At 43.8% G+C, this 26,685-nt stretch overlaps 1 protein-coding gene across 4 annotated transcripts in view; it reads right to left on the bottom strand.

Moving 5' to 3' along the window:
* Positions 1–12,098: 12,098 nt before the first annotated feature.
* CRHR2 (corticotropin releasing hormone receptor 2) overlaps positions 12,099–26,685 on the bottom strand; it is a 151,892-nt gene continuing 137,305 nt past the window's right edge. For 3 of the 4 annotated variants that reach the window (XM_030264198.4, XM_002196341.6, XM_072925272.1), the window contains one exon: positions 12,099–13,848. In XM_030264198.4, the coding sequence (XP_030120058.2) occupies positions 13,708–13,848 (141 nt within the window). In that variant the 3' untranslated portion in view covers positions 12,099–13,707. Of the gene's footprint in view, positions 13,849–18,037; positions 18,104–26,685 lie in introns of all 4 variants that reach the window. The other variant, XM_072925271.1, reaches the window with a different exon arrangement.

Raw genomic sequence — 26,685 nt, 5'->3', positions numbered from 1 at the left:
GATTTAAGCACGTTCAGAATGTGGATAATTTCTGTGCTGAGGGAATTCAGCACATATATAAAATTGAGCGCTGAGGGAATTCAGCATATGTATAAAATAAAAGGGGAAATAAAAGGGGAATTAATCTCACCTGTTCCTGTGAGAGGACAGGTGAGTTGTGTGCCTGTTCCTGTCCCTTTTACTGTGAGAGGCTCAAAGGCTCATTCCTACTTCCTGGACATCCCACATGAGCTGTAATGAATCCTTTTATCCACCACCAGAGGATGTGTCCTCATTGTACCTTGAGCAGCTGTTTGAGTTTGTCATGTACAGGGCAAGACCATGTCCAAAAATAACACAAAATGGGGTTAAAGTGACTGATTTTAGTTTATACTATCCATAAAGGACAAAAAGAAAGAGGAAATCAAGGCACTTGGAGGTTAGCATGAAGAGTTTTTGAATGAAGACAGCAAGATCTGCACTTTAAATGTATTTAGGGTTTTATTTCGACCTTAACCAGATTCTCCTGGCCAAGATTTAAATTAAGACAGAGCTAAATTACAGCATAACTACGAATTAAAAAGGAGACCTTGAATTTTCTGATCAAACTCTAGAAAGTAGTAAACACTTGAAAGAAGAGTTGACTAATGGAACTCATTAGTTTTGTAAACTCTCAAGGGATAAAGGCTATGAATACCAAAAGTTAATTTGTTATAACATTCCTGACATTGCCCATTTTTTCATGTTTTTTTTTTTTTCATCTTGAAAATAATTCTTGGTTCCAAAGTCTGGATTGATATTCATTTAAAATGATAAAAGTGATAAAAGTTTAGAAGACAAAAGTGATAAAAATTTAGAAGACTAACATCAAAATGAAATTTCTTTTTCCGACGAGTTCGTAAACATTTTTTAAAATGTTTTCTTCCACTTTTTTCGCTCCCTTTGAGATGGTCCTGGTGAAGTTCACTTGTGCTATGATGCAATGACAGACTTCCAGTGAACTCTTGGCAAACAGAGCTGATGTAGCCATGGGGAGGGAAAGGATTTTAGGTTTTGCTTTTTCCCTGCTGATGTGGCTGAGAGTGAAATCCACCCTTTATGGCAGCAGGAATAATTCTGCCATCAGCCTGGAATGATTTATCTCAAAGTGTCCATGTTTCTGATCTCTCCCATGTGCTAAGAACAAGGTCTGGAGGAAAATGTCTGAGATCTCATCCAGGGATTAACTTTTGGCAAAGAAGAACCTTCCATAGTAAGGGTACAGTTTTCTGGAAGAGCAAACATTGCTGGGAGCTTGTTAAACCTGGCATGAACTTCCTGCAAGAACTTTGGTCTCCACAATTCTCATCCAGGCTGCTCCCAGCCTCGGGGATATGGAAGAGCTTTGAGGCTGCTTAAAAATCAACCACTGCTACCTGCACACCCCCTTTGCCAGGAACAGCACAAAGAAAACAAGCGTGGAAAATGTCATTTCAATTAATGCCTCTTTCATCACTGTCGCAGAATCATGGAATGGTTTGGGCTGGGAACTGGGTCCAGTTCTGGTCCCTCAGTTTGGGAAGGACATTGAGATGCTCGAGTGTGTCCAGAGGAGGCAACGAGGCTGGAGAGGGGCTGGGAACACAAACCCTGTGAGGAACCCCTGAGGGAGCTGGGGGTGCTCAGCCTGGAGAAAAGGAGACTCAGGGGTGACCTCAGCGCTCCCCACAGCTCCTGAAAGGTGGCTGTGCTCAGCTGGGGTCGGGCTCTTCCTCCAGGAACTGACAGAACCAGAGCACACAGCCTCAAGCTGCACCAAGGGAAGTTTAGGTTGGATATTGGGGAAAAGTTTTTCACTGAAAGGGTGATAAAGTTCTGGAATGGCTGCCCAGGGAGGTGGCGGAGTCACCATGCCTGGGTGTGTTTAACAAAGCCTGGATGTGGCACTGGGTGCCAGGGTTGAGTTGAGGTGTTGGGGCTGGACTCAATGATCTTGAAGGTCTCTTCCAACCAAGAGAAGAAGAGACAATTTTTCAGAAGAGACAGACTTCACAGTTCATTGTGTGAATTCTGTGAACTTAGGTCTCCACAATTCTCATCCAGGCTGCTCCCAACCTTGGGGATATGGAAGAGCTTTGAGGCTGCTTAAAAACCAACCACTGCTACCTGCACACCTGCACATCCCCTCTGCCAGGAATAGCACAAAGAAAACAAGTGTGGAAAATGTTTTTTTCAATTAATGCCTCTTTCATCACTGTCACAGAATCATGGAATGGTTTGGGTTGGGAGGGACATTAAAGCTCATCCACTTCCACCCCTGCCATGGGCAGGGACACCTTCCACTATCCCAGGGTGCTCCAAGCGCTGTCCAACCTGGCCTTGAGCTTCTGTGGGTAGATTATTCAAGTCTGAAAAACCTGTTGATGGATCGATTACATAGAGATATTTAGTAATATATTCCTGATTAGCAGAGAAAGGGAAAAAATCTGGAAAAAAGCAGGGATGTGATGATCCTAGATCTTTTCCATCTCAGACTTGGGCAACTACTGAAAGCTCTTGACTGTTGCTGTGAAATTAGACAAGTATGAAATGGCCACGAGTCAGTTAAACTGATTATTCCAAAACACTACAAATAAAATGTGCATCAGGGAAAAAGGCAGATGAAAGGTTTTTAACTTTCCCATTTCTGACTCTAAAACGCCACTGCCTGTGCATTTACTAATTCATGTCAAACCTTGAATAATTCCCTTTTAATTTTATGCTGAGCACTAATGTGAGCAGCTAATTTTTTTTTACTTACAGTGAATTTGTGCTGGAAAAACACGAGCTCATAATGACTCTTGATCCAAGCTGTGTATGAATTAGCTAATAAACCACAACAGAAGATTGGAGATAAATCATGTTTGGCACCATGTGAAACCCTGCTTTGTTTACCTTCTTGTTCATGAAGGAGGCAATTAAATTCACTGAGAACTGCAAGATCTTTTCTGCAAGATGTTGAAAGATGGTAAAAATTGTCTGGTGAACCAGGGGATCTCGTATGTAAAAGGCATTATTAAAGGGTATTTAAAAAGACTATTATAAAACATTTCCAAATTCTCTGTCATGGACAAGGACACTTTCCACCATCACAGGGTGCTCCAAGCCCCATCCAACCGGGCCTTGGACACTTATAGGGGTCCAGGGACAGCCACAGCATCTCTGGGCATCACCACACTCACTGGGAAGGATTTCCTCCCAACATCCCATCTTACCCTGCCCTCTGCCAGTGTGAAGCCATTCCATCTCCTTCTGTCACTACCTGCCTTTGCTAAAAGTTCTTCTCTGGGATTCTTGTAGCCCCTTTAGATGCTGAAAGGCTGCAGTGAGATCTTTCCAGAGACTTCTCTTCTCCAGGCTGAACAATTCTCCCACCCTTTCCTCACAGGAGAGGTTTTCCACGTGTGCAAGCTCTGCTGGGCAGACAGGAGCCATCCCCTGCCCACACATTGCTCACAGGGCTGAGCTAGCCCAGGACTTCTGGGGATGGGAGCACTGCCTGCTCCCATCTCTATCTCCACAGCAGGGACTTCCTCCCAGCTGCCTACCAGCCACATGCCAGGTCCAGGGCTTATGGCACATCCCAGTCCCAAAGCTGAGTCAGGAAAGCCTCAGGGTGGCTTTTGGTGGACTTTTCTTCCTTCAGCTCTCCAGCCAAAACCATCAGTTCTGCTGTGAAAAACTGCTCTGTGACTTGGGAATGTTTTCCTTGGCACTTTGTGTGAGTTACAATTATTTTATAGCTTTTGCTGTCTCTAATTTTTTTTTCACCCCTCTCAGCTTAATCCTACCAGAAAACAAGGGATGTAGAAAACACACATGGGGATACCTCATCCTGCTTGTCCTTCTCAGTGAGGTGAATCCTGATGGAGAGGTGGGAGTTTCACCTGCCCTTGGAGAGGGGCAGGAATTGAGGTGTTGGTACCTTGTCCTGCAGCTGATTTGAGATTTCTCATTAGCTTGGGACAGAGGTGGGCCAGGAATCCTGTGGAGCTGTCATAAAGCAAAAAGATATTTGGGAAACCTCCGCCTTTTGAAAGCCTGTTTTGAATCCCACACACCAAATGCTCACTGTGTGGCAGCAGCTACACATTTGGCATCATCTCTGCAGAGTTTGAGGTAAGTCTTCATCTTGGTTTGAAAAGCCAGGTGTCTACTAAGGAAGGCAGGAGCCCCTTGAAATGGAAAATGTAAACCCCTTCTGTCTTAATTATTATAATTTTGAAATTAAGGGGCTCTCAGGCAAAGATATGGGAGCAGGAAAAACAGTCCTTTAATAGGAAAATTAAAACAATACAGATGCAATAGTACAAACAAAGAAAACAAACCACTGCCAGAGTCAGAGCAGGCCCTGTCAGCCTGTGGGTCAGGGAGGTGGCAGCAGTCCCATCCCATGGTGGCTCAGCCCTCCTGCAGTGCCAGCTGTGCTTCTGCTGGAGCAGGGATACTGGACAAGGGGGTTGTTTTCCTCTGGAGTTCCAGGGCTGCTGGAGATGGGCCTGGGCTCCCTCTGGGAATGCAGTGGGGAAGAAAGCTGCTCCTCTGGGAATGCAGTGGGAAGAAAGCTGCTCTTCTGGGAATGCAGTGGGAAGAAAGCTGCTCCTCTGGGAATGCAGTGGGCAAAGGCTGCTGTGCTGTTCCCAGGTCAGATTGTATCCAGGTAGGAATGCTCGGCTCCTCCCCTGGGCGCAGCATCTCCCCATGGGATGATGGAATTTTCTCAGCCATGCAGGGACACTCAGTGGCCATGAACAGAAGAGATCTCCTGGAGGGAGGATTGGCTGTAGGAGAGATAAAGAAAACTGCCCCATGAACAGCAGAGAACTGCCCCAGCTCTGACAGATGGTGATAGAACACACACCCCCAGCCACATATTGCAACCTAAGACAGTCTTCCACATGAATCCAGATGCAGATGTTAATCTGGTCCTGGCAAACAAAATATCCCAATTTCAGCAGTGACACAGATGGGATATATGTGCCTACTCCAGTGTCGTGCCAATAAAACTCTCTGTGAGCAGTAAAATAACCGAGCTGAGACAGTTTGATTGTTCAGGTTGTTGATTCATTTCTGAACAACTGATGAATAACATCACCCAAAAAGATACTGATGTGTAAGTGACAGGGAAAAGCAATGTGATCCTCACTTGCTGAACTAGGGAGCAGGAGGTCTGATGGATTTGGTTTTTAATTGGCTCTGACTGCCCAGCATTTCAGCTCCGTGCTGCAGATGGGGCTGCTGCAATTATTTCACAAGGAGCCTATCCCACATGAACCACAAACATCTCATGGCTAGGAACTCCTGTCACTGCAGAACCTGTGGGAATGGCTGATTTATGGGAGGAGGAACATGATGAGCTGTGGGGCTGCACAGGCTCAAGGCTTTCCTCCCAATCCCTTGGAGCACAGTGAGTTGGAGAGGCTGCAGATTGGAGCTGCTTGGTTTTACATCCCTACCTTTATGAGTTCAGCAGGAGAGGGAACTGCATGGTTCCTGAAGATTTATGATGTTGGCAGCTTTGAGAAAATGTTTTTATGCAACTGTTTCTCTTTTTTTGCTTTGCAAGCAGCTTCCCATTTCTTGTCAGTGCTGAGCAAAGCAAGTATGTGCACACATTGAAAGGCTGTGCACACCAAGAAGGGGAGAGCCATGAGGATGAGAGAGGCAGCTGCTGTAAACAGGTGAAGCTGAGCCTGGAGCACTGCACAAATGTGGAGGAATATTGCTGGGTGCAGATTTTTCTCAGTGAGTGTGTAAAACATGCAAAATGAGTAATTTTATTAAAAGGAGAAAATGTCCATCAGCAAAGCTGAAGCAAAACCTTCAAGCAAACTCAGTGGATGCTTGTGTTGAGCTGTTTTGTGCAGACAATGAACCTTCATGCACAAGATGTAGCCCAGGACTAGTGAAAATATCACTCTCCTACTCCAAACCTGGGACTGAGTATTTTCCTTCTGGTGGAAGGTGCCCTACCCATGGCAGAGGTTGAAATGAGATGATCTATAAGGTCCCTTCCAACCCACACCATTCTGTGATTTGATGGAGCTGTGATATTTGCAGAAGATCTGCCAAAAATATGTCAAACAAATTCATACACACTGAAAAAACACAAGCACGTGTGAGGGTATTTAAAAAGACAGTTGAATCTGACATATTTTCAGCAGAAATCCATGGGTACAGCAGGTTTCAGATGTGGATTGAGTTGTGCAAACCTGTCAGTTCGTTATGGGTGTTTATGCATTTTGGTGTTGCACATTGCAGAAAGAGCCCACACTGTGTGAGCTGCTCTGTGGACAGGCACTGAGGAACATGTGCGCCCCAAAGGGGTAATTCTATGACTCTGTGATTTGTGTTTGGTTTTTTCTCCAAAAGAAAACAAACAAACAAATATATATAATAATAGACATATTATATAACATATCTATTATAATAAATAAACAACCAACCAACCAACCAACCAACCAACCAACCAAATAAATAAATAAAAAATATATCTAATACAATCCTTTGGGAAATGCAAGCACAGAGAGCTCCCAAGGCTTTGAACATACAAGCTCAGAAATAGAGATGGATACAGTGTTTGACCTAAGACCTTGGAGCTTTACAGAATAGAATAGTGAAACAAACATGAAATAAGAATAAAGATTTGTGGTTTAAGTAGAAATATGTTTTAAGCAAGTAGAAATATGCTTCATATAGGAAAATAAATTGGTTAAACAAGATAGTATTTAATTATACTTCTATAGAACTATAAATTATTAATTAATTATAACTATTAATTATATTTCTATAGAACTATAGAACTATATATAGTTCTATTGGTAGACTTTGTCTAACAACAGAACTTGTAGAGTTGGTAAATGTAGAAGTTACAGCAATAAGTTTCTGTAGAGTTATGATTGGATAGAAAGAGACACATTGCAGTAAATCATGTAAAATGTAGTAATTAGCAATTTGTTATGAAGATGCCAATGAGCTTGTGGAAGTAGCTGATTGGATAAGAAATTTATAAAAGGCATTTTAACTAGAATTAGAAGGGCTTCTGATGTGATGGCTTTGGATGTAACAACCTTACAGTCTCACCCTTCCATGAGACTGATTTTTGCAATAAACTATCTTTTGAATGCCTCATCAGTCGACCCCATCTTTCTGTATCCCAAACACAATCCTTTTGTTAAAGAGAAGGATTCTTTGATCCTTAGACGAGATGGCCTTTCTGAAGTACCTGAGCACAGGCTCCTGCTCAGGGCTCTGACCAACTTCACCTGGCTGAAGGTGTTCCTGCTCAGTGCAGGAGGTTGGACCAGATCACCTTTAAAGGTCCCTTCCTGCTGAAGGTCACCCTGGGTCAAGGGTCGCTCCTTGTGGTGGAAAAGTCTCTCCTCCAACCCGTGCTTCCAAAAAAAGCTCAGAAGTCTTCTGTTGTTCAATCTCAAGGCAGTTTATTGCAAGTCATAAAAAAGATTTTCTTCTGGGGCTGCTGTGGTTTGCTCACAGCTCAGGCAGAGGCACACACACACCCTGACATCCTCTCTGACTCCCGACTGCTTCTTCTCTCCCCGCCCAGGGCTGCTGCTGTCTTTTATATGGTACATTACGTGTTACATGGGTACAGTTTTTCCCCAATGCCTATTACCTATATTAAGTGGTGCTTTTCTACTCTAAACCAACCTGTGAGTGCCAACATCACCAAGAACATGGAGGTAAGGAAGAAGAAAGAGGGAGGACAGGGCAGGCCCAGATCCCTCCATCTTAAAATCTCTGACCCCCAAATACAGGACTTAAAACCCCCCTGTACAGCACTCAAAAAATCTTCCCTTTACTTTGTGACTACTTCTACTATAATATCTATACTTCTGTGACTTCTTGTTCTTCCTGCAAGGCTGGTAAATCATTCCATGGCTCAAACCCAAAATCACAGCTGTTTCCAGCTGCCTGCCAGGGTCTCAAATGCTTCTGACCTGGGCCCAGAACATCCAAAACTGTCTGAGGGACACTTTGAGTTCTGACACCTTCCAAAACAAATTACCTGCGATTTACAAAACTGAGGCCATTCCCGCCTGGCTGCTGGACAGGGAGGCTTGCAGGGAGACGTAGAACCATGGCAACCTCAGATCTCCCCCAGGAGCAGCTGGGCTGCCTTCGTGGGCTGCACTGCTTTGTTGCACTCAGAGCCAGCTTTTCTGTCCTGCTAGGAAGCAGCAATCTCTGTTTCCCCCGTGGAGGGGATCCCTGCTGAGCCAGGATCCCTGGGCTGCCACTGCTGATCCTTTGGCCTCTGGCTGAACTGCTGGGCTCAAAGTCAGCAACCAGCAAAGGTCAAAATGAGTCAACCACCAAACCCCGGGCAAGACATGCAGGATTTCTCCTGTGGAAGTGTACTTTTAGTGGCCAGCCAGGGCTGGGATGAGCCAGGTTAACCACTATTCCCTGCTCAGTGTGCATGGGGCAACTCATTAGCACTGTGCCAGCGATGAACACAACCCTGCTGGACCCTGAGGACACCCCCCTGCAGGATGCTGGTGCTGTTCCCTGTGCCCTTGCCAGCAGCGTTGTAATTTGTCATTTTGCCACCTCAGCAGAATGAACCACTCATTTGACACGTGCCAATCAGCAGAGAGCAATTAATTGGTTCAGCCTCTGACATGAGCCCTTGCAACCCTTGAGTGCAGAGGGGAGATGAGTCAGGAGGGTCATGTCACAGCCTTTGGACTGTGCTGAGCACACACAGCCCTCCTGGAGGCTGGCTGGATCGTTAGAATCTGGGAAACTCATTAAAGTTGGAGTTTTTCTTCTTTAAAGCTTTGGCCCCTCGGAGCACAGGGTCTCTATAGCACTGCTCTGTGGTAATTACCCCAATCAGAAGGATTTGCTTTCTCCTGCACTAATTAGCGAGTGGAGAAACTTAAGAAACCAATGTAGAACCCAAAAGGACTGTCCAGGTGATCCAGGTTTTTGTTTCAACTAGATATTTTACCACCAGTAAATTTATAGATATTATCTCTTTTCCAAAAGTTTCTCCTGAGACACTTCTTCCAGCTCTGTAGAAGACATATGTGAGAAAAGGAATTAAGTGAATTAATCTATGAAATTTTGAAGGATTTATGTGAAACTTTCACACTCATGAACCTACAATATCCTTTCCATGTAGGAATACCAAGTACTCAGAGGAGTGTAATCCCAAAATTGCTTTTTTTCCCCCCATGGACTAAGAGAAGAGCTTTGTGGTGGCTGTCTGCAGGAGTAGGTACCAATGAAATAGTGAGTGTGACCAGAGACCAGGGTGGGCAGAGCATGGCTCTGTCCCTTCACAACTCCTCTCTGCCCAGCCTCCTGCCCCACGCTGTCCTGAGTGACTCCATCTCAGCACTCAGAACACATTTTCCACCCCAGAGCCATTTCCTTGAGCACAGGACCTTCTCTCATTGCAAAGCACATCCCCAGGGGTGTGATGCTCTGCTGGGAGCTGGAGCTGTGGATTCCACACCCCATGCTCAGGCCCCAATACCCTGGCTGTCCTGTACAGGTACAGGGATGGAACCCCAACCCATCCCCAACCACTGCATCCCAGTAACTGCAGCACAGCTGGCTCCACTGCAAGCTGGAACTGGGCATTTATTGCAAAGGAGGAGGGGGGAAAAATATTTAAATAGTGTCAGAGGGAAGCAATTAGCCCAGATCCAAAGTCAGCTTACACTCGTGCCCCACACCAGTTGGCACACGTATGATCTGCAGTGCTCAGCATTGCAAACATTTTCCTGGAAGAGCTTTGGAGAGTCTTGTTTCAAGCACTTGAGTGCTCCTTGTTGTTCATTTCCATAATGACTCACTGAACACGAGCAGCTTTGTTTTCCTCCTGCACCATAAGCTATAAATCCAGAGTAATTTGATCCATTTTCTTCAAATGCACAGGGGGCCATGGACACACGTGTGCATAAACACACACACAGACACACGTGCACAGATGCTGTCAGTCCAACAGATCCACCACCCTTTTCCTGGCACTGCTGAGCTGAGACAGTTCCTGCTGATCCAAAAGCTACATCTGAATCATCCCAGACTTGTGCCATAAATGATTACTTTGTTGAAAGGGACACGTGGCTTTAAAAGGCATCACAAAGTAAAGAGGAGAGTTTTCCCTAAAGAGTGTGACTTTATTCATCTTTGCCTTCCTGCCAGGAGACAGCAAAGGAAGAAGCTTCTTTTGAAGAGAGGAGACATGAGCATATTTCCAAAACCCCTGAGGTGCACATGGAAAAAAGGCAGCAGCCAAACCTTGATCATGTTCCTTCTTCCCTTGTCTTAGAGGCATGCTGACAACATTAGCACTAGGATGATGGCATAACCCAGGTTAGAAGGCACCTCAGGAAGTCTCCAGTCCAAACCCCCTGCTCACAGCAGGCTCAGGATGTTGCTCAGGGCTTTATCCATTTGGGTCTTGAAAAATCTCGAAAGGGAAACCTCTCCCACTGCTTAACTGTCTTTATGAAGAAAAACTCTCCTTTCTCCATCTTATCTGGCCCTTTTTGTTACAGTTTGCCTGTTCCTCCTGACTCAAACCACTGTGAAGGGTTTGGGTCTGTCAGCAACATTGAGGTACTGGCAGGCTGTTGTTAGCTCCATCCAAAATCCTTTCTTTGTTCTGAATCAGGTCCTCTTGCATCTCTGCACATGGAGAGTGCTCCAGACCTGAGCATTTTGGTGTCCCTTACCCTGTAGTTTATTAATACCTCCTGTACAAAACTGGGCACAGCATCTGGCTGTGGTCTAAGGAGTGCAAAGTAGAAGGGAATAATAATTTCCTTCAAAACATCCCAGAGCTTTGCTGTTAGGTAACACACCTGGTTTGGGTTGATTTTAGCATCCATGAACTCGCTGGGTGCTTTTCCACACTGCTGCTCCTCAGCCGAGTCCTCACCTTCAGGAGAGGGCACACATGGCCAAGGAACTCCTCTCTGCTGCCCAAGATATCTGGGGAACATCTCAGCAGCTCTGCTCACAGGTATCCTGGATAATTACCAAACCATTAATTCACTGTTAAAAGACAAGATCAACATCCCCCAGTGCAAGTTCAGAAATATTTATTTGTTTTCTTGACATGAGGGTGTGTGGCTCACCTCCAGCCTTTTTATCAAGAGCTATCCAGGGAAAATGGAAGTTCTTGCTTATGCACCTGTTTTGCTCCCAGGTGTTTTTCTCCTGGGCTGGTTTCCAAAACCTAACTCAGATGAATCCATTTCTGAGCAGCCCCATGCCTTGGGATGGCATCAGCAGCTGCTTTGGCTGGTGTTCCCAGGAAAGGTGAGCATCTTGTCATCCAGCTTGGATGTGCCAAATGCTGTTGGTGACAGATGTTAGCTCTCCACCTCTGGGACCAGACAGTGCAGCAGAGACAGAAACAGCACAGTTGCTGTCAGGAAAGTGAACTGTGAACTTCTTCCAAAGTCTTGGGGATGAGAGCTTGCAGAGTCTAAAAGGTTATTTTTATTTTCTTCAAGCTGCACAATTTCCTTGGGTAGGTACCAAGTGCAGTGGGAGATCAGCCACCTGACTTACTAAGACACAAACCAAATTTAACTGTCTTCACCTGTTTATTGGCTTAAATGTTCAGGGAATATTATTGTAAGTGCAACTAGGGGCATTGCAGCAATAGCCCAGAACACTGGCACAAAGTATGTGACCTGGCACTGATATATTCCAGTGGTCCACTGAGATAAACTCAAAGCTCTAAAGGACCCCAGAATTAACCATTAATTCACTGCTTCAGCTGCCAAATTCCTTCTCTGCTCAGCCTGCTCCATGTCAGGATGTCTGCTACACTCCTGGCAGCACCAATAACCTGCAATTTCTGACAGAATCTGCTGCATTGCAAATCCCTTTTTCATCCCAGCATGGCCCAGAGCCAGAGCAAACACAGAGCAAATCCCTGTGCATGTTTCTAACTTGTAGATGTGTCCCTCCCTTCAAACACAAGATGCTGTGCATTGCTACTGTGATGAATAAAAGCACTGACCTGGTCCTCTCTCATCAGGCACTCAAATCTCCTTCCTCCCACTGTTATCAATTTGAGGCACATGAATCCAAATGAGTTAGGAGAGGGAAAAGTTACAAAATGTTGTTTATTTAAATTTGCTGTTCATTGCCAGCAAGCTCAAAGTTGAATATGACTGAGCTGTTAGGACAGACATCCCCCCTCCCCCCCCTAAGCAGGGGATTTATAACAGTGTTTTCCAAGAGATTTTCCAGCCCCTGAAAAGTAGAGCAACATAAATCTGGAGGTTTAAACCAAGCTTGTGCTGAAAGGTCCTATAAAACACCTGAAGAAAATTCAGAGTAAGCTTGATAAAAGTGGAAAGAGCAAATTACTCCAGCTCTTTTGAGATGCAGGTGATGGAGAATGTATAACACAACATTTTTCTTACAGCTGTGGCAAAGCCCAGTGGAGAGAGTGCAGAGGGGCAGGGATCCACTGTAAGACCATGAGCTGAGAAGGGAGGCAATTCTTCTTGCATTTAAATGCTCCCTTGTTAGGATTTTATCACGAGGTTGTTCTTCTTCTTGGCTCACTATCAAACAGGATTTCCTTCCCTGACCATAGCTGCAAAATCACTGTCAAGACAGGTGTCCTCTTCCTTGGCAGAGTTAAAGAAAACGATGCTTGGTTTTATTGAAACCAACCCAGAGTAGTGTTTATTATTGAAAATATACAGTATTCTTGAACATCACATAAAAAGCCTGGTAGATACAACTGCTCTAGTTCAAAATGTTCAATAGATACCTTTGTGAAGCATGTAGCATTATTCTTGGAACACAAACATCCTCTTCTCATCCTCATTATCTTTACAGTGCTTCCCTTTTGTGTTTTTTAAACCCAAGAGAGCTGTCCTTCCCCACCCTGATGCTCTGAGCTGAAAACAAACCACTTTCCAAAGGCTTTCCACTCACACTGTGCTGGAAGCGTGGGGCTAAGAGGAATGAGAGTATTTTGTAGAGCTACTTAGAGCTACTCCTGTCCTTTGAAAAATCTGTGTAAGAGCAGGGCATGGTGCTCGCCAGGCAATGTGCCCCGTGTGGAACAGTCCAGCGGTGCCCTGACAATTCCCAGTCTGTCCAAGAGGGAAATGGGGAAGGCAGATAAATTCAGGCTTTTCACACCACCTTTCAGACGCTCTTTTTCTTGCTGCCACAAGTTCTCAAATGACAGTTTTGCAGAGAAGAAACTTTTTACAAAGGAAACAAGAAAAGGATGGGCTATAATACACCAAAATTGTTGAAATCATTGGGAATCAATGTACAGGGTGAGATGGGCAGTGTGTTCAAAATAGTCTTTGTTCACCACAGTAGGAAAGGGGGAATAAAAACAAAAAAAAAAAAAAAGGAAAGGAAGGAAAAAAAAAATTGTTTATTCCTGCCAGTGTGCTGTTTTAGACTTTGCATTGTGAAGTTCCACGGGATGCAGTCAGGGTTGAACCTGTTCCTTCTTTGAATCTGTTTTACCACCACCAACTCCAAGAGGCTTTTCCCTGGTTGCCTCAAAGCAGCATCACGGCTGTGGGAGATGAGAGCCCGCCGAAACAGGATGGGCGCCTCGCTGGAAAGAGATCGGCGAGGCCAGAGGAGGAGAGTTTGCAGGAAGGGGCTGTGGGTGGGAGTGAGGACAGGAGAGCTCGGAAGGCCACGGGGCGGTGGTGGCGGTGTCCGTGGGGGCGGTCACACGGCCGCGGTCTGTTTGATGCTGTGGAAGCTGATCCGCGTGGGGGACGTGGGGATGGACATGGCTCGTGCCACACGCACCCGCAGAGAGTGGTGGTCCTGCCAGCGGTGCCACCTCTTCCTGGCAGCAGAACGCACCTGGGGAGAAACACGGGGGAGAACGTGAAGGGAGAATTTCAGGTGTCCGCTGTGAAGGGGTGCTGGACAGTGCTGAGACAATATTGTCACAATGTTGTGATGCCTTAAGCCTCTAAAGGGGGGGAATGAGGCCTTAAGTTTTAGCTTTCATATTTTCCAGATTCTCTACTGCATTGGTATATAACTCTGAACTTCATAAAAGTGTTAGCAAGTTCTTATTGGTATATAACTCTGAGCTTCATATAAAGTGTTAGCAAGTTCTCATTGGTATATAACTCTGAGCTTCATATAAAGTGTTAGCAAGTTCTCATTGGTATATAACTCTGAACTTCATATAAAGCGTTAGCAAGTTCTCCTCACAGTTCAGTCACACAAAACAATCCTTTTCCAGCCTGGGAACCAAGGACACTGCTACAGTTTCAGGCCCAAAAAGTACAAACAGCAGTGAATTGAGGAGAGCAAACTGGGAGGATGGGATTGCATAACCTGAAGCTGTAATTGGACAGTTAACCCCAATATGGAAATGGACCAAAATTTATAAAAGTGTGAAAATTCATGACTTGGAGTCCATCTTGGGTGGAGCCACAGCCAGGCTCTTGTGCTGCCCAAAGTGTATCCTTTGAAGGCCTTTTAATAAATCTCTATTTTATTCCTTAAACACTGTCTATCCTCTGTTCCAAGTCAGCCTCTCAAGGCATCACAGGGACTGATTTAGATGGCTGAACAGGAGCTCCTAATTCACCGATATTCTCTTGAGTACTTGACTCGGAAAAAACCATTTTACACACCTCATGTCTCATCTCTGGTATCTTAAATACCCCAGAGCATTTCAAACAGGCCTAAACATTCAAAAATGATTCGGGTCCTCAGGATGGGTGGACCAAGGTCTGTTCAACACCTGATGGAATTCTTGGAGAGCCCTATCCCAGGGGCCTCTGCTGCCCTTGTATGTGAAGAAGCACAGGGGATCTAACCAAGCTCTGGCACACCTGAGCCAGCCCCTGTGATCACCTCAAGCAGGCAGTGGAAGTTGCTCTACATCAGCAGAAGGTCATCCTCAAGCAGGTGCTGACCAATAGGTCAGATAAACCTTGAATTTTTGTGGTTTTTTTTTTTTTTTTTTTTTTTTTTTTGCCTGGAGCATAGGGAGAGCCCAGGAACGAACTCTGGCTCAAATATATACATATATAAGCCAGATAAAACCAGGAGAAAGGAACCCTAAACCTCAAACACAGTGGGAGGGGAGGCTTGAAATACTCCTAAAATAAACCAAATCCCTGGCAGAGAAGACTCAAAGTCAGAACCTAGCATGAAACATTTGGACCAATTTCTGGATATTCTTGTTGATATCTGCTTACTGTAGAGAGTAAAACAATTCAAACCCCTAATCCAGGGAGATAAATAAGCCTGCAAAATTAGGTGAGAGGAATCTGGGCCCAGCTTCCTGGAGAGTCCAAAGCCTGATGTGTTCATGACACTTGGAAAGGATGGTCATGTTCATCTGCCAACCTGGAATCTCGTGTACTTTGAAAGAAGCATTGTTACATAAAACTTCTATGTCAAGCCAAGGTCTCCTTTACCAAAACCATATTTTTTTTTTTTTTTTTACAAAGAAGGGGTTATAAATAATGCAATACAGACATTGCAACTACTGACCTATAGATCACCTCCTGACCAAGAGGGAACCCGTCAGAGTGGCCAAAGGGGATGATTCATCTCCTTCTAAAGCAGGTGTCCAAAATAAGCCAGATATTTGGGGTCAGATGAAAAATACCTATTTCTTTTAGTTGGTTATAAAATAAGTCTGGACAGCAAGCTCTATTTAAGATGTCTGCATTATAAATTTAGGTAAGTTCAAACAATATTGATATCTAACTATGGATATATTTTTTAGTTTTTATGATGTACTTATCTTCACTGTATCCCCAAAAAGTAAAGGATTGTTTTAAGTCCCATTTTACCACGGACAAGGGGAACTTTGGGTGTTGTCAGGAGATGCTGTTGTGGAGGAGATCTCAAAGGCATCAGCTGCCATGGCAACTTCACAAGGCCTGGGAGGAGCTTTCAGATCCTGTGAAGCCCATGCTGGCACAGGGTCTCAGCTCTCAGCACCTGGGTGAGATCAGTCAAAGCCACCCTGGGCGTGTCTGTCACCACCACTGGTGCTGCAGGGAAGGTGGAGTCAAAAAAAAAAATCACCAAAAATGTAGAATCACTGCTTTTCTTCCTTTCTTTGAAAGCTTGGGGATTGTGAGGTCCACTCAAGAAGGGGCTCTGTGAGGTCTACTCAAAACACAAGGAACACACACAGTCTCCAGCCCCACTTCAGAGCAGATCAAATGTCCTGTCTAAGGGTGCTCGGATGAGTGGAAGAGCTCCAGGACTGGAGGTGTTTCCAACCCAAGCCACACCCTGTCAGTTCTGGGTGCCCCAGATGAACAGGACGGATGCCTGATGGTTAAAACATAGAAGAGTTCACAAGGAGGACACAGAAAAGAGGAAACTGCTCTCCTTGTCTTGGCTAGTTTCAATTTTTCCATTTCTGGGTGGGCTATCAGCACTGCTACTGAGAAACTCTGGTCTGGCAGCAAACAATCCCCTCTCACCACAGCTTTGTCCATGGAGTACATTCCACTGCAGGTTTATGAGTACCAGCCTGGAAAACAGCTTTGCAATTTCTTCTTTGGTGACTTTTCAGGGGAATCCTGAACCTGGAAATGTGGCTTTTCTATCAGAGCCTTTCTAGAGGCAGAGATTGGGCAAATCAGAGCAGAGGATTTCTTTCTTTGGTTGTTTTCTCAACTAGCTGTGATCTGTGCAACTGCCATGGTTGACATGGTGGTTTTGGACTCAAGTGATCTCAGAGGTCTTTTCCAACCTAATTGATGCTGTGATTCTGTGATTTAAGATCACAGCTGCAGATTTCTAAGGTAAGGTGAGGAGAAAGTCACATTGGGTTTCTTCTAATTTTAAATCAATGATCTGTTTCAATATAAATAATAACATTTTTTACACTTAGTAAGGGTCAGACAGGACCTAATGAAACAAAGAATATGAAGGAAGAGAAGTGGAGAAAGAGAAGACAGAACACCCAATGAAAGTGGAATAAAAGACAGCACTGCCAGGAAGAGCATGAATGAGTTGGAGATGAGAATGAAAACAATGTGGTTAAACAACAGTGCAGAGGATTTCTGGAAAAGCCTCTCATTATGGAGCAGTAGCTTCAACACCTCTCCACCAGTTTCATGATGGGGTTTGGTCAGGTTATAAAACGAGTTGAATGGCACAGTTATATGAAATAGCAGAGTCAGGATAGACTCAGTCACAAACTGCAGCAGCCTGGACTGCTGACCACCATCCCCTTCTCCCCAGACTGACCTCCCTGGCTCACTGAACCCTCTTGGGAAAGCAGGAGAAGCACTAGAAAGCTGTGCCATGGTGTTGTACTTTTCTGGGAATTCACTATTTGTAAACCTATCATGGTTCCATCTGCAGTGGCAGAGGGATTCTGGGTGGGAGGGAGATATAATGCACACCCAAAGGCAAATCCATGTGCCACAGTCAGAGGGATCCTTGCCCCTGATTCTGGATGGGAGGGAGGATATAATGCACACCCAAAGGCAAATCCACATCACAGAGTCCATGCAAGGGGGGAAGCATCTCCCCTGAAAGACTCACACCTAATCTTGGCCAATTCTCACAGAATCACTGAATAATTTGGGCTGGAACAGACCTTAAAGTTCACCTCATTCCAGCCCCCTGCCATGGACTGGGACACCTTCCACTGGACCAGGCTGCTCCAAGCCCTGTCCATTTACTGGATCCATTATTTATGCTTCCAGCACAGACAGTGGAGAAACAGAGACAATTTCCCTGAGGATGGCACTCAGGAATGAAGCACTCCTTACTCCTCTGGGTACCAACCCAGCCTAATTGAATGCTGGGCACCTCAGACAAGAGGTTTGAGTATCACATGAAGTGTCAGACTTCTCTCATGGGAAATTGTCCCCTGAAGACCTGAGATGCAGAGGGATGTTGCTTCTCAAATACTCCTTTCTCCCCACATGTTACCCTATGCTGAGATACTGTTAGAGAAAATTTTCCTCCTTTCTTCTGCAGCACGATTTTGTGGTTTTCTTTTCTTTTCTTTTTTTTTTTTTCTGAGGAACCAGTGTGAAGAGATACTTACTCAGCCAGAGAAGCCAGATTAGATTTATCATTTGTGCTTCAAGCCAACCAAGTCAAAAAGAGCCACCTGGAGATAAAGACGTGAGTCTAAACAAGCAGTTGGCCTTAGTGATATGGTTTGAGAGAGGATTAAAAAAAAATAACAAAAATGCTGTCTTCTTGTTCAGCTGGAGCCATTCCTAACAGACTGGGCACATGGAAATGGGCTCTGCACTTTCAAGGGTGAGGGCAAAGCATTTTTTAATGACAAAATAATTAGCTGCAATTAGTATGTGACCAGAATGCAAGCAGAAAAGGTTAAGGTCACTTGAACTCAGAAACAAAATACTACGTTAACTTTAGGTAAGAAAAGAAAAAAAAAAAGGCTGTGGCTGCTGTAATAATGTGTTAAAAGACACCAAAAAAAGCTGTAGCACAGTGGAAGAGTTAAAGAAAAAGAGAATGCAAAATATCAACTATCAAACATGGTTGTTAATCTCTGCAAGAGCAGCCTCCTCTATTTAGTAAGCATTTCTAGAGTCAAGACCATGTCCCAGAGTCAGCATTAGCACATTTATGACCTGAAATTGCCTGGCCTGTAACAGCCCAAGGATGCTCCAGGCTGTCATTAGTGGTTAGAGCTCCACAGGGGCTCCTGGAAACACAAATTATCAGCCTCACCCCTGTGGAACTTTAGCTGCTTGAGAGGACCAGAATTTCCCCTGCTCTGAGCACAGAGTTGGGTGCCTGTGTTGACCCTTGGTCTGTCCTTTTCTTGCAAATAGATCTTCTTTCAGTATCACCCTTTTCAGCTCTTTCGGCTTTGTGTACAGTGAATAATCCCAATTTCTGAGCTGTGGTCAAATCAGGTTTGCCAACATTTAATTGTGCCTACAGAGTGTGGGCACTGCTTTGGAACAGCCAAGAAAAAGGATTTGGATAATGGGATAAAAGGAAATCGGTGGGTGACTTTTTCTCTTCTGACTGGATCACCTAACCAGGGGACTTGTCAAACTTTTAGATCATATTAAATAAAAAAATATTGTTAAAAACCCCTCTTCCCCCTCCTCCACAGCAGATTAAAAGAGATGGAGAGAAGGATGAAAGCATGAGAGAAGGTTTTCTGTTGACAAAATAGACATCAACTTTGTGCTGCTGTTACCTGTGCTAGACACTGGCTGCTGGCTAATTTCTTGGAGGAATAAACTGCAAGAAATTGCATTTGCAAGAAATTGCAAGAAACTGCATTTCAACTAGAAATGAGCTGAGAAAAGAGCCTTGAGTAACACTAAAAATCAAATTTTGGAAGAAATGTCATGTGTCATTAGCAGAGAGGAAGAAGTTTTGATCCACTTACACAGAACAAAATACAAATAAAAATAAATAAATAAATAAATAAATAAATAAAAATATAATAGTTATGTAGGTGTCTGATAAGAAGAGTAGGAATAAATGAGCTGCCAAGGAAATGGAAGGTGGAATTAAGACTATTGGGATGTCACCACCCTCTGTCTCCAGGTGACATCCCTCACCTGGGAGTGTTCATAATGAGGGCCAGGACAGCAGGTGCTCTCTTGTTAGAACCCTAAATGCTAAAAATTTTAACCTTTCTGTACTAACAAGCACTAACTCCACAAAGAACACTACATTTAACCTAAAGCTGTAAAGAAAACTTCCAAAATTAAATAATAAAACTAAAATGATATGCGTATAGTTTAAATAAAAGTATATAATATCACATAATAAAAAACTTAAAATTTTAAATTTTGAAATATATTAATATATACAAAACAAAATTAAAGTTTTAGTACAGAAACTAAACCTTCTTCTTCACCTTCTTCTTCATGGGTTTAAGTACTATTATATAAATAAAATAATTTAATAATTAATTAATTAATTTTTATTTAATCAGTTGTATTAATTAAATTAAAAATCCCCATTACAAACCAAGAGTAATTAGTTATTAAGTTAAAGATAAAAATAATTTAAACATAATTTCTTAAAAAAACTCATAAAAAATACAACTCCAGTTTTAATTTATTAAAGTGCTATAGAACTCACAACTTATAAAATTATAATATAAATAAAAACTAATAAACATCTAAATCCAAACAAAACAAATACCACCTCACACATTTAATCCTAACCTTAACAAAAAAAATTATATAAAACCGACCCAAAAAACTCAACACTCTCTGTAGAATAATCACAGAATATCAGAATGGTTTGAATTGGAAGGGACCTTAAAAATCATCCCATTCCACTCTCCTGGAATGGGCAGGGACACCTCCCACTGTCTCAGGGTGCTCCAAGCCCTGTCCAACCTGGCCTTGAGCACTGCCAGGGATCCAGGGGCAGCCACAGCTTCTCTGGGCACCTGTGCCAGGGCCTGCCCACCCTCACAGGGAAGAATTTCTTCCTAATATCCAATCTGTATATTCATGGTGTTCAGTAGTCTGTGACTGATTAAGGTCTTGCTCTGCTCAAATGCCACTCTTTATTCCCAGAAATCCCGATAAGAAGGCAAATTAATTAAATGAGTAAGATTTACATGGATCTCAATGGGCTTTAAAAAAGACTTATTTTTTTTTTCCCTGAAAACAGGTTGCAGTGCTGAATTCACCAACTTCCACCTATATTTAAGCACCATTTTTGCTGTGTTTCAGATACTTGTGCTGCAGTTAGAGGTGACTGGAGAGCAGCTTTGGAGTTTAATTCTGCAAGTTGTGTAAGGCTGATGAAGATTGAATGGATCTTTTTGCAAGCCACAGATGAACGAGAGGGACTTTCAAGCAATGTCCAGTTCAGCAAAATGGATCTTTAAATTTTGAGGCACTGGTCTCGCTGCACCTGACTCTGCAGTGAAATTCACTTCCATGAGATTTTTGAAGTCCTGTCCTCTCCCTGTAGAGACTTAGTAAGGCCTAAGGTATTGGCAGCACCTCCTCAAGAAGAGACAACTAAAATAGATCTCATTTGTGTGAATCACTGCCCATAAATGATAAGCTCACCTGGTTATGTGCCTGTATTAGGTGTTTAAGATTTGAGGGGGGAGAAATCCCATCCATTACTTAACAGAATTTAAATAAATATAAGGTGATGCCTTAAATGGTAGTTTAAAAGTTTTCCAAATGTTCAGGTTGTTCCTCAGTGTCAGAACTCAAAATGTCCCTCAGACATTTTTGGATGTTCCGGGCCCAGGTCAGAAGCATTTGAGACCCTGGCAGGCAGCTGGAAACAGCTGTGATTTTGGGTTTGAGCCATGGAATGACTTACCAACCTTGCAGGAAGAACAAGAAATCACAAAAGTTTAGATATTATAGTAGAAGTAGTCACAAAGTAAAGGGAAGAATTTTTTAGTGCTGTACAGGGGGGTTTTGGTTTTGTACATGGGGGTCAGAAGTTTTAAGATGGAGGGATTTGGGCCTGCCCTGTCCTCCCTCTTTCTTCTTCCTTACCTCCATGTTCTTGGTGATGTTGGCACTCACAGGTTGGTTTGGAGTAGAAAAGCACCATTTAATATAGGTAATAGGCACTGGGGAAAAACTGTACCCATGTAACACGTAATGTACCATATAAAAGACAGCAGCAGCCCTGGGCGGGGAGAGAAGAAGCAGTCGGGAGTCAGAGAGGATGTCAGGGTGTGTGTGTGCCTCTGCCTGAGCTGCTGAGCAAACCACAGCAGCCAGAGAAGAAAATCTGTTAGATAACTTGCAATAAACTGCCTTGAGATTGAACAACAGAAGACTTTTGAGCTTTTTTTGAAAGCACGGGTTGGAGGAGAGACTTTTCCACCACACGGAGCCACCCCTGACCTAGGATGAGCTCCAGCACCTCAGGGAGGAAGGATGGCAAATGTTGTATTTAATAATAAATGCTTGAAGCAGCTATTGGTCAAACCTCTCCAGGTCCTTGGAAGGATTAAGCACAGAATGATTTGAAGCAAAGAAACAGAGTGGCCTAAGCACAGAGGACCCTGAGCTGACAGACCTTGGGTGTCCAGGTGAGGAGTTCTGATGCTCTCAGAGAGACAGGAGTGTCTTTATCCATGTTTTGTAAACCAACTGCATCGCTGAGCTACTGCACCTGTGTCCTGCCCTGCTGGCTTTGCAAGGCTCCCACAGCCCCAGCCCCTCAGGCCAAGGGTGCTCATGTTGCCATCACACAAAATATTGAACTGAACATGCCCATGAGGATGCCATTATCAGTATTTAATCCTCCTGAGGTCAGGAAGGGATGTAGTCAAAACAACCTGCGAGGCTCAAAGGAAACAAAAACAAAGATCGGGTAGAGCGTTGGGTTTTGTTTACCTCACACCACTATTTATACAACTTTGTTATAGGGTTCTTTTTTCTGCTTAAAAAATGATCCTGCTCAACTAGTCTGCAATCCCCCCCCCCCCCTTTTTTTTTTTTTTTGTCCCTCAGGGTCTTTGGCAGCAATTCTTTACAATCTGGGGATATTTTCACAGCACCTTCTAGCCTGGGATGTCAAAGTTTATTTGTAAGGCCACAGCAGTGCAATTTTGTTATCATAAATAACAGGTCAAGAAGCTGCAACAATTCTGACTTGCCATACAGATTTGCCACACATTTTTTTTTTTTTTTTTTTTTTTTTTTGTGTGTGGAAACAAATGCTGCTCCTTTCTTCTGGGCCACAAAGGACCAGAGCTACTCACAGCAGAGGGAGGTCAGGGTTGCACCCAGCCCACCCCAAGCCCCTGTGGTTTTGTTGTGGGTTGCTCTGGAGTCAAATCAGCAGTGCTTTAATGAGGAGAAAAATAGGATGAGAAAGGACCCTGAGGGCAGATGGAATTAAACTTTAGCCCTGTCGACCACCTCCATATTTATATTTATTCAGAGATTTTAAGGATTGCTTAACACATCCTTTGGGCTTGGGATGAATGATGTGGAGCTGATGGGCAGGGGATGAGTAACCATTTCAGGGGTGACTCAGAGCTGGCAGCTCTAATGAACAGCCTCCCAAGATGGTCAGATCAAAGGAAGCCACTTTGAGCTTAATAGATTTTGAGAGACAGATGATGCTTGGCTAAAGGGTCAACAGAAAAAAAAAATTAAGCATATTTATCCTTGCCTCACACCTTGTTGTGAGAATAATTTACAGTGGCATATGATCTATTCCTCTCTGATGATGTTTTCTCTCCAAGCCAGCTAATTGCATTTTAAATGTCAATTCATAGCTGATTATTGATATTGGTCAGATAATACTGGATCTGAGTCCTGAGCTAAGAATTCAGGCTATAAAAGGATGTTTTCAGACTCAGGTCTGGCTGGTTATGCATCTATCCAGGATATGGAGAGAAATGAAGGACAGGCACCTTATTATGGACAGAGAACTCATGAATTATAGAATAAAGGTAGGAAGGGACATCAGAAGGCCTCTGGTCCCATTCCATGATCAGAATATACCCAGCACAGTGATTTTACCCAGTTTTGAAATTATGTCAGGGCCTTATCAAGTCATTTTGAGCACAAACAAGGACAGGAATCTCAAAACACCTTCAAGACTCATTTCCAGTCCTTAAAGATCCTCACTCTTATATATTTTCTTCCCTGTTTAATTTTGCCTTGCTCCCTTCATTCAGGCTCAGAATGGAGCTTGCTCTTCCCTGAGCAGTCCCTCATCAAGCACCATCCCTTTGTAGATGTAGGTTGTTCCCAAACACTGTCACCTCCATTCCCCAACTCCTGCTCTGGGGTGGCTGTGTTGGGCTCTCCCATCAGGGCTGGAAAGGTTTGCAAGGATCACTGAACTCTCTGAGGGATCTGGTGGTAGTTGGAAATTGCACAAAGCACCTAATAACAAGGATAAGTGATCTCTGGAGCTCTCTAATTACTCCATTGTCCTCTTGTTTCCATCATCACTGCTGAGGTAGCAGGAGTGCAGCCAGCCCTGTTTGGAATACGAAACACTTTAAATGCACTCTTTGCCTCTCTCTGAAATACTTTAGTTTGTCTCAGGAGAAAACCATCACTGTTAAAGTCTGGCTAAAAGGTAGACATGACACCAGTAAGGGGACTGGATGGAAGATCCATCTTCCTTTAAAGAAGCTTTGTCTGGAATGAGTCAAAGGTAGAAGAGAAATGCTGGGAGTGCTGTACCCATCTTCCCCCGTGGGTCCTGCCAGTTTGGTCAGAGAGAGAAACAGATAAAGTTTCCCAGGAATTGTTCTGAGGAGTTTTGAGAAGGCTGAGAGAAAGAATTAAAAATCTTGCATCTGGGCTTTTGAACAGTTGTTTTCTCATAAGATGTTTACCAAAGGGTGTTTCCTTAATTAGCCAATCATGTGAGGGGTGTCGATTAAGAACCAGTCAGGTTCTGGGTGAATGGTGTTGGTTATAAATATTGTGAGATTGTAACAAAGGAGCCTTTTGCCTCTGAAAATGTATGGATGGAATCAAGTGTCATATTTCTTCCCTTGACTCAGTGGTGACATTCCCCTGAGCAGAAGGTGCACACTAAAGAACTGAAAGGAAAAACTGACCTGCGGTGAAGATGGTCCAGCAGGACTTGTGTGGGAATTCATTCCTCCAGCACAGTTTCACACCATTCACAGAATCACTGCAGGGCCTGGCTTGGGTGGAACATTAAATCTCATCCAGTCCCAGCCCTGCCATGGCAGGGACACCTTCCACTGCCCCAGGGTGCTCCAAGTCCTGTCCAACCTGGCCTTGGGCACTTCCAGGGATCCAGGGGCAGCCACAGCTTCTCTGGGCACCCTGTACCAGAGCATCCCCACCTTCACAGGGAACAATTTCTTCCTAACATCTAATCTAAACCAGCACTCATTCAGTTTGAAGCCCTTCCCCCTTGTCCTGTCATTACATGATCTTGTAGTCTATCTATTCTTGTTCCAAAAATCTCCATCCTAAACCCTTTAAAAAAAAAAATCCAGCATTATCTGAAATGAAATTCAGTCTTGTGATCTGTAAGTTGACTGAAAAAATTTGGAGGAGTGTCTTGTTTTTTGCAGTCATTGAAGCAGAAGTTCACAAGCTGCATCCACTCTTCTGAAGTGGCATTCAACATAAATGCATACAGATTTTTCATTATGCGAGTTTTCATAACACCTCAGATTCTCAGAAACCTCTCATTGTCAATTTTCTTGGAAGTCCAGAGATGCTCTTTTCCACTTGGATTAAATGAAATTTGCATTTTTTTGCCCTCTAGTGTTTCTCTACGTCCAAAAAAGGATATTATTTTTCCCATAAAGTCTCTAAACAAATTAACAAGTCAAGTGCCAACGGCCCCTTGTGCCCACCCATGGCACACATATTTCATCCAAAACAGCTTCAGAACTTTTCAGAAGCAATAAAGCATAAAAAGCTGCAAACTTTCAACCTAAACTGCTTCTCCTCCATGGATTCTCTGCAATAATTTGTATATAAGGCTTGGAAACAGAACTTAGGGATGGGTCTGGAGCACAAATCTGATGAGGAGCAGCTGAGGGAGCTGGAAAGGGGCTCAGCCTGGAGAAAAGGAGGCTCAGAGGGACCTTGTGGCCCTGCACAGCTCCTGACAGGAGGGGACAGCCAGAGGGGATTGGGCTCTGCCCCAAAATCAGAAGGGATAGGACAAGAGGAAATGGCCACAAATTGCAGCAGGGGAGGCTTAGATTGGATATTTGCAACAATTTCTTCACTGAAAGGGTGGTCAACGGGCTGAGAAACAAAGTGGTGGAATCCCCATCCCTGGAAGGTCTCAAAAACTGTAGATGGGGACACGGTTTAGTGGGGGGCTGGGCAGTGTGTGGTGAATGGATGAACTTGATTATCTTTGATTGGTTCTTTGATTTACTATTTTTTTTTTTTTTTTTTGGAATCCTGGATGCTGAGAATTTTAAACTTTCTGTGCTGAAAGGCACAGACCCACAGGAGAGCACTGCATTTGACCTGAGGCTGTGGAGAAGACTAAAAATTGATTGATAGCACTGGGATTGTGGGTGTGTAGTTGGTTAGAAGTGTGTGATATCACAGGATGGAAAACTTAGAGTTTGGGGTTTTAGAATATAGAAATAAAAATGAAGCAAGATGGAGGTTTTTGGGGTGGAGACAGGTTGTTCTTTTTTTACCTTCTTCTTCATGGGTTTGGGTGATATTTTGTGATTGGACAGAAAAGTCTGCACTGCGGGATTCCAGGGATCAATTATTGGGTTAAAAGGGAAATAATCTAGGTGTTCTTTCTTAATTGGACAGTTTAGTTTTAAAAGACCTTATACCAAGAGGCAGTTAGCCATTTTGTGCCTTGCTAATGAAAAGCTGCCAAACTCATGGTTGTGAGTCTTTTTCACTGACAAGAAATAATCAACACCTGAGTCCAAACATGGAATGCTGTCACAAGTGCCTTCAATCCTGACCTTGAGAAGGAGATAATTTTTTTTATCTTCATCTGAGGGGCCTGACAGCCTCTCTCACTGCAGCCAACAAAGCCAGTCCAGGAGCTGTGTGAAGCAGTGTGTGCTGTGGAAATGAGGGCAGGGAAGGTGACTGCATGCCCAGGTCAAATGTCCACACAAAAACAAAGGAAATAAACTCATCCCCCTTAAAATTCTTTGCATGGACTAAATTTTAAAGCATCAATTTTTCCCTCCAGTGATGCCGCATTTGTGAGACCAAATTATTGAAAATCAGGACATTTTATGGTGGTATC

This window comes from Taeniopygia guttata, chromosome 2 (assembly GCF_048771995.1).
Source record: "Taeniopygia guttata chromosome 2, bTaeGut7.mat, whole genome shotgun sequence".
Classification (NCBI taxonomy): domain Eukaryota; kingdom Metazoa; phylum Chordata; class Aves; order Passeriformes; family Estrildidae; genus Taeniopygia; species Taeniopygia guttata.
This window is presented reverse-complemented; position numbering and strand designations above follow the sequence as displayed.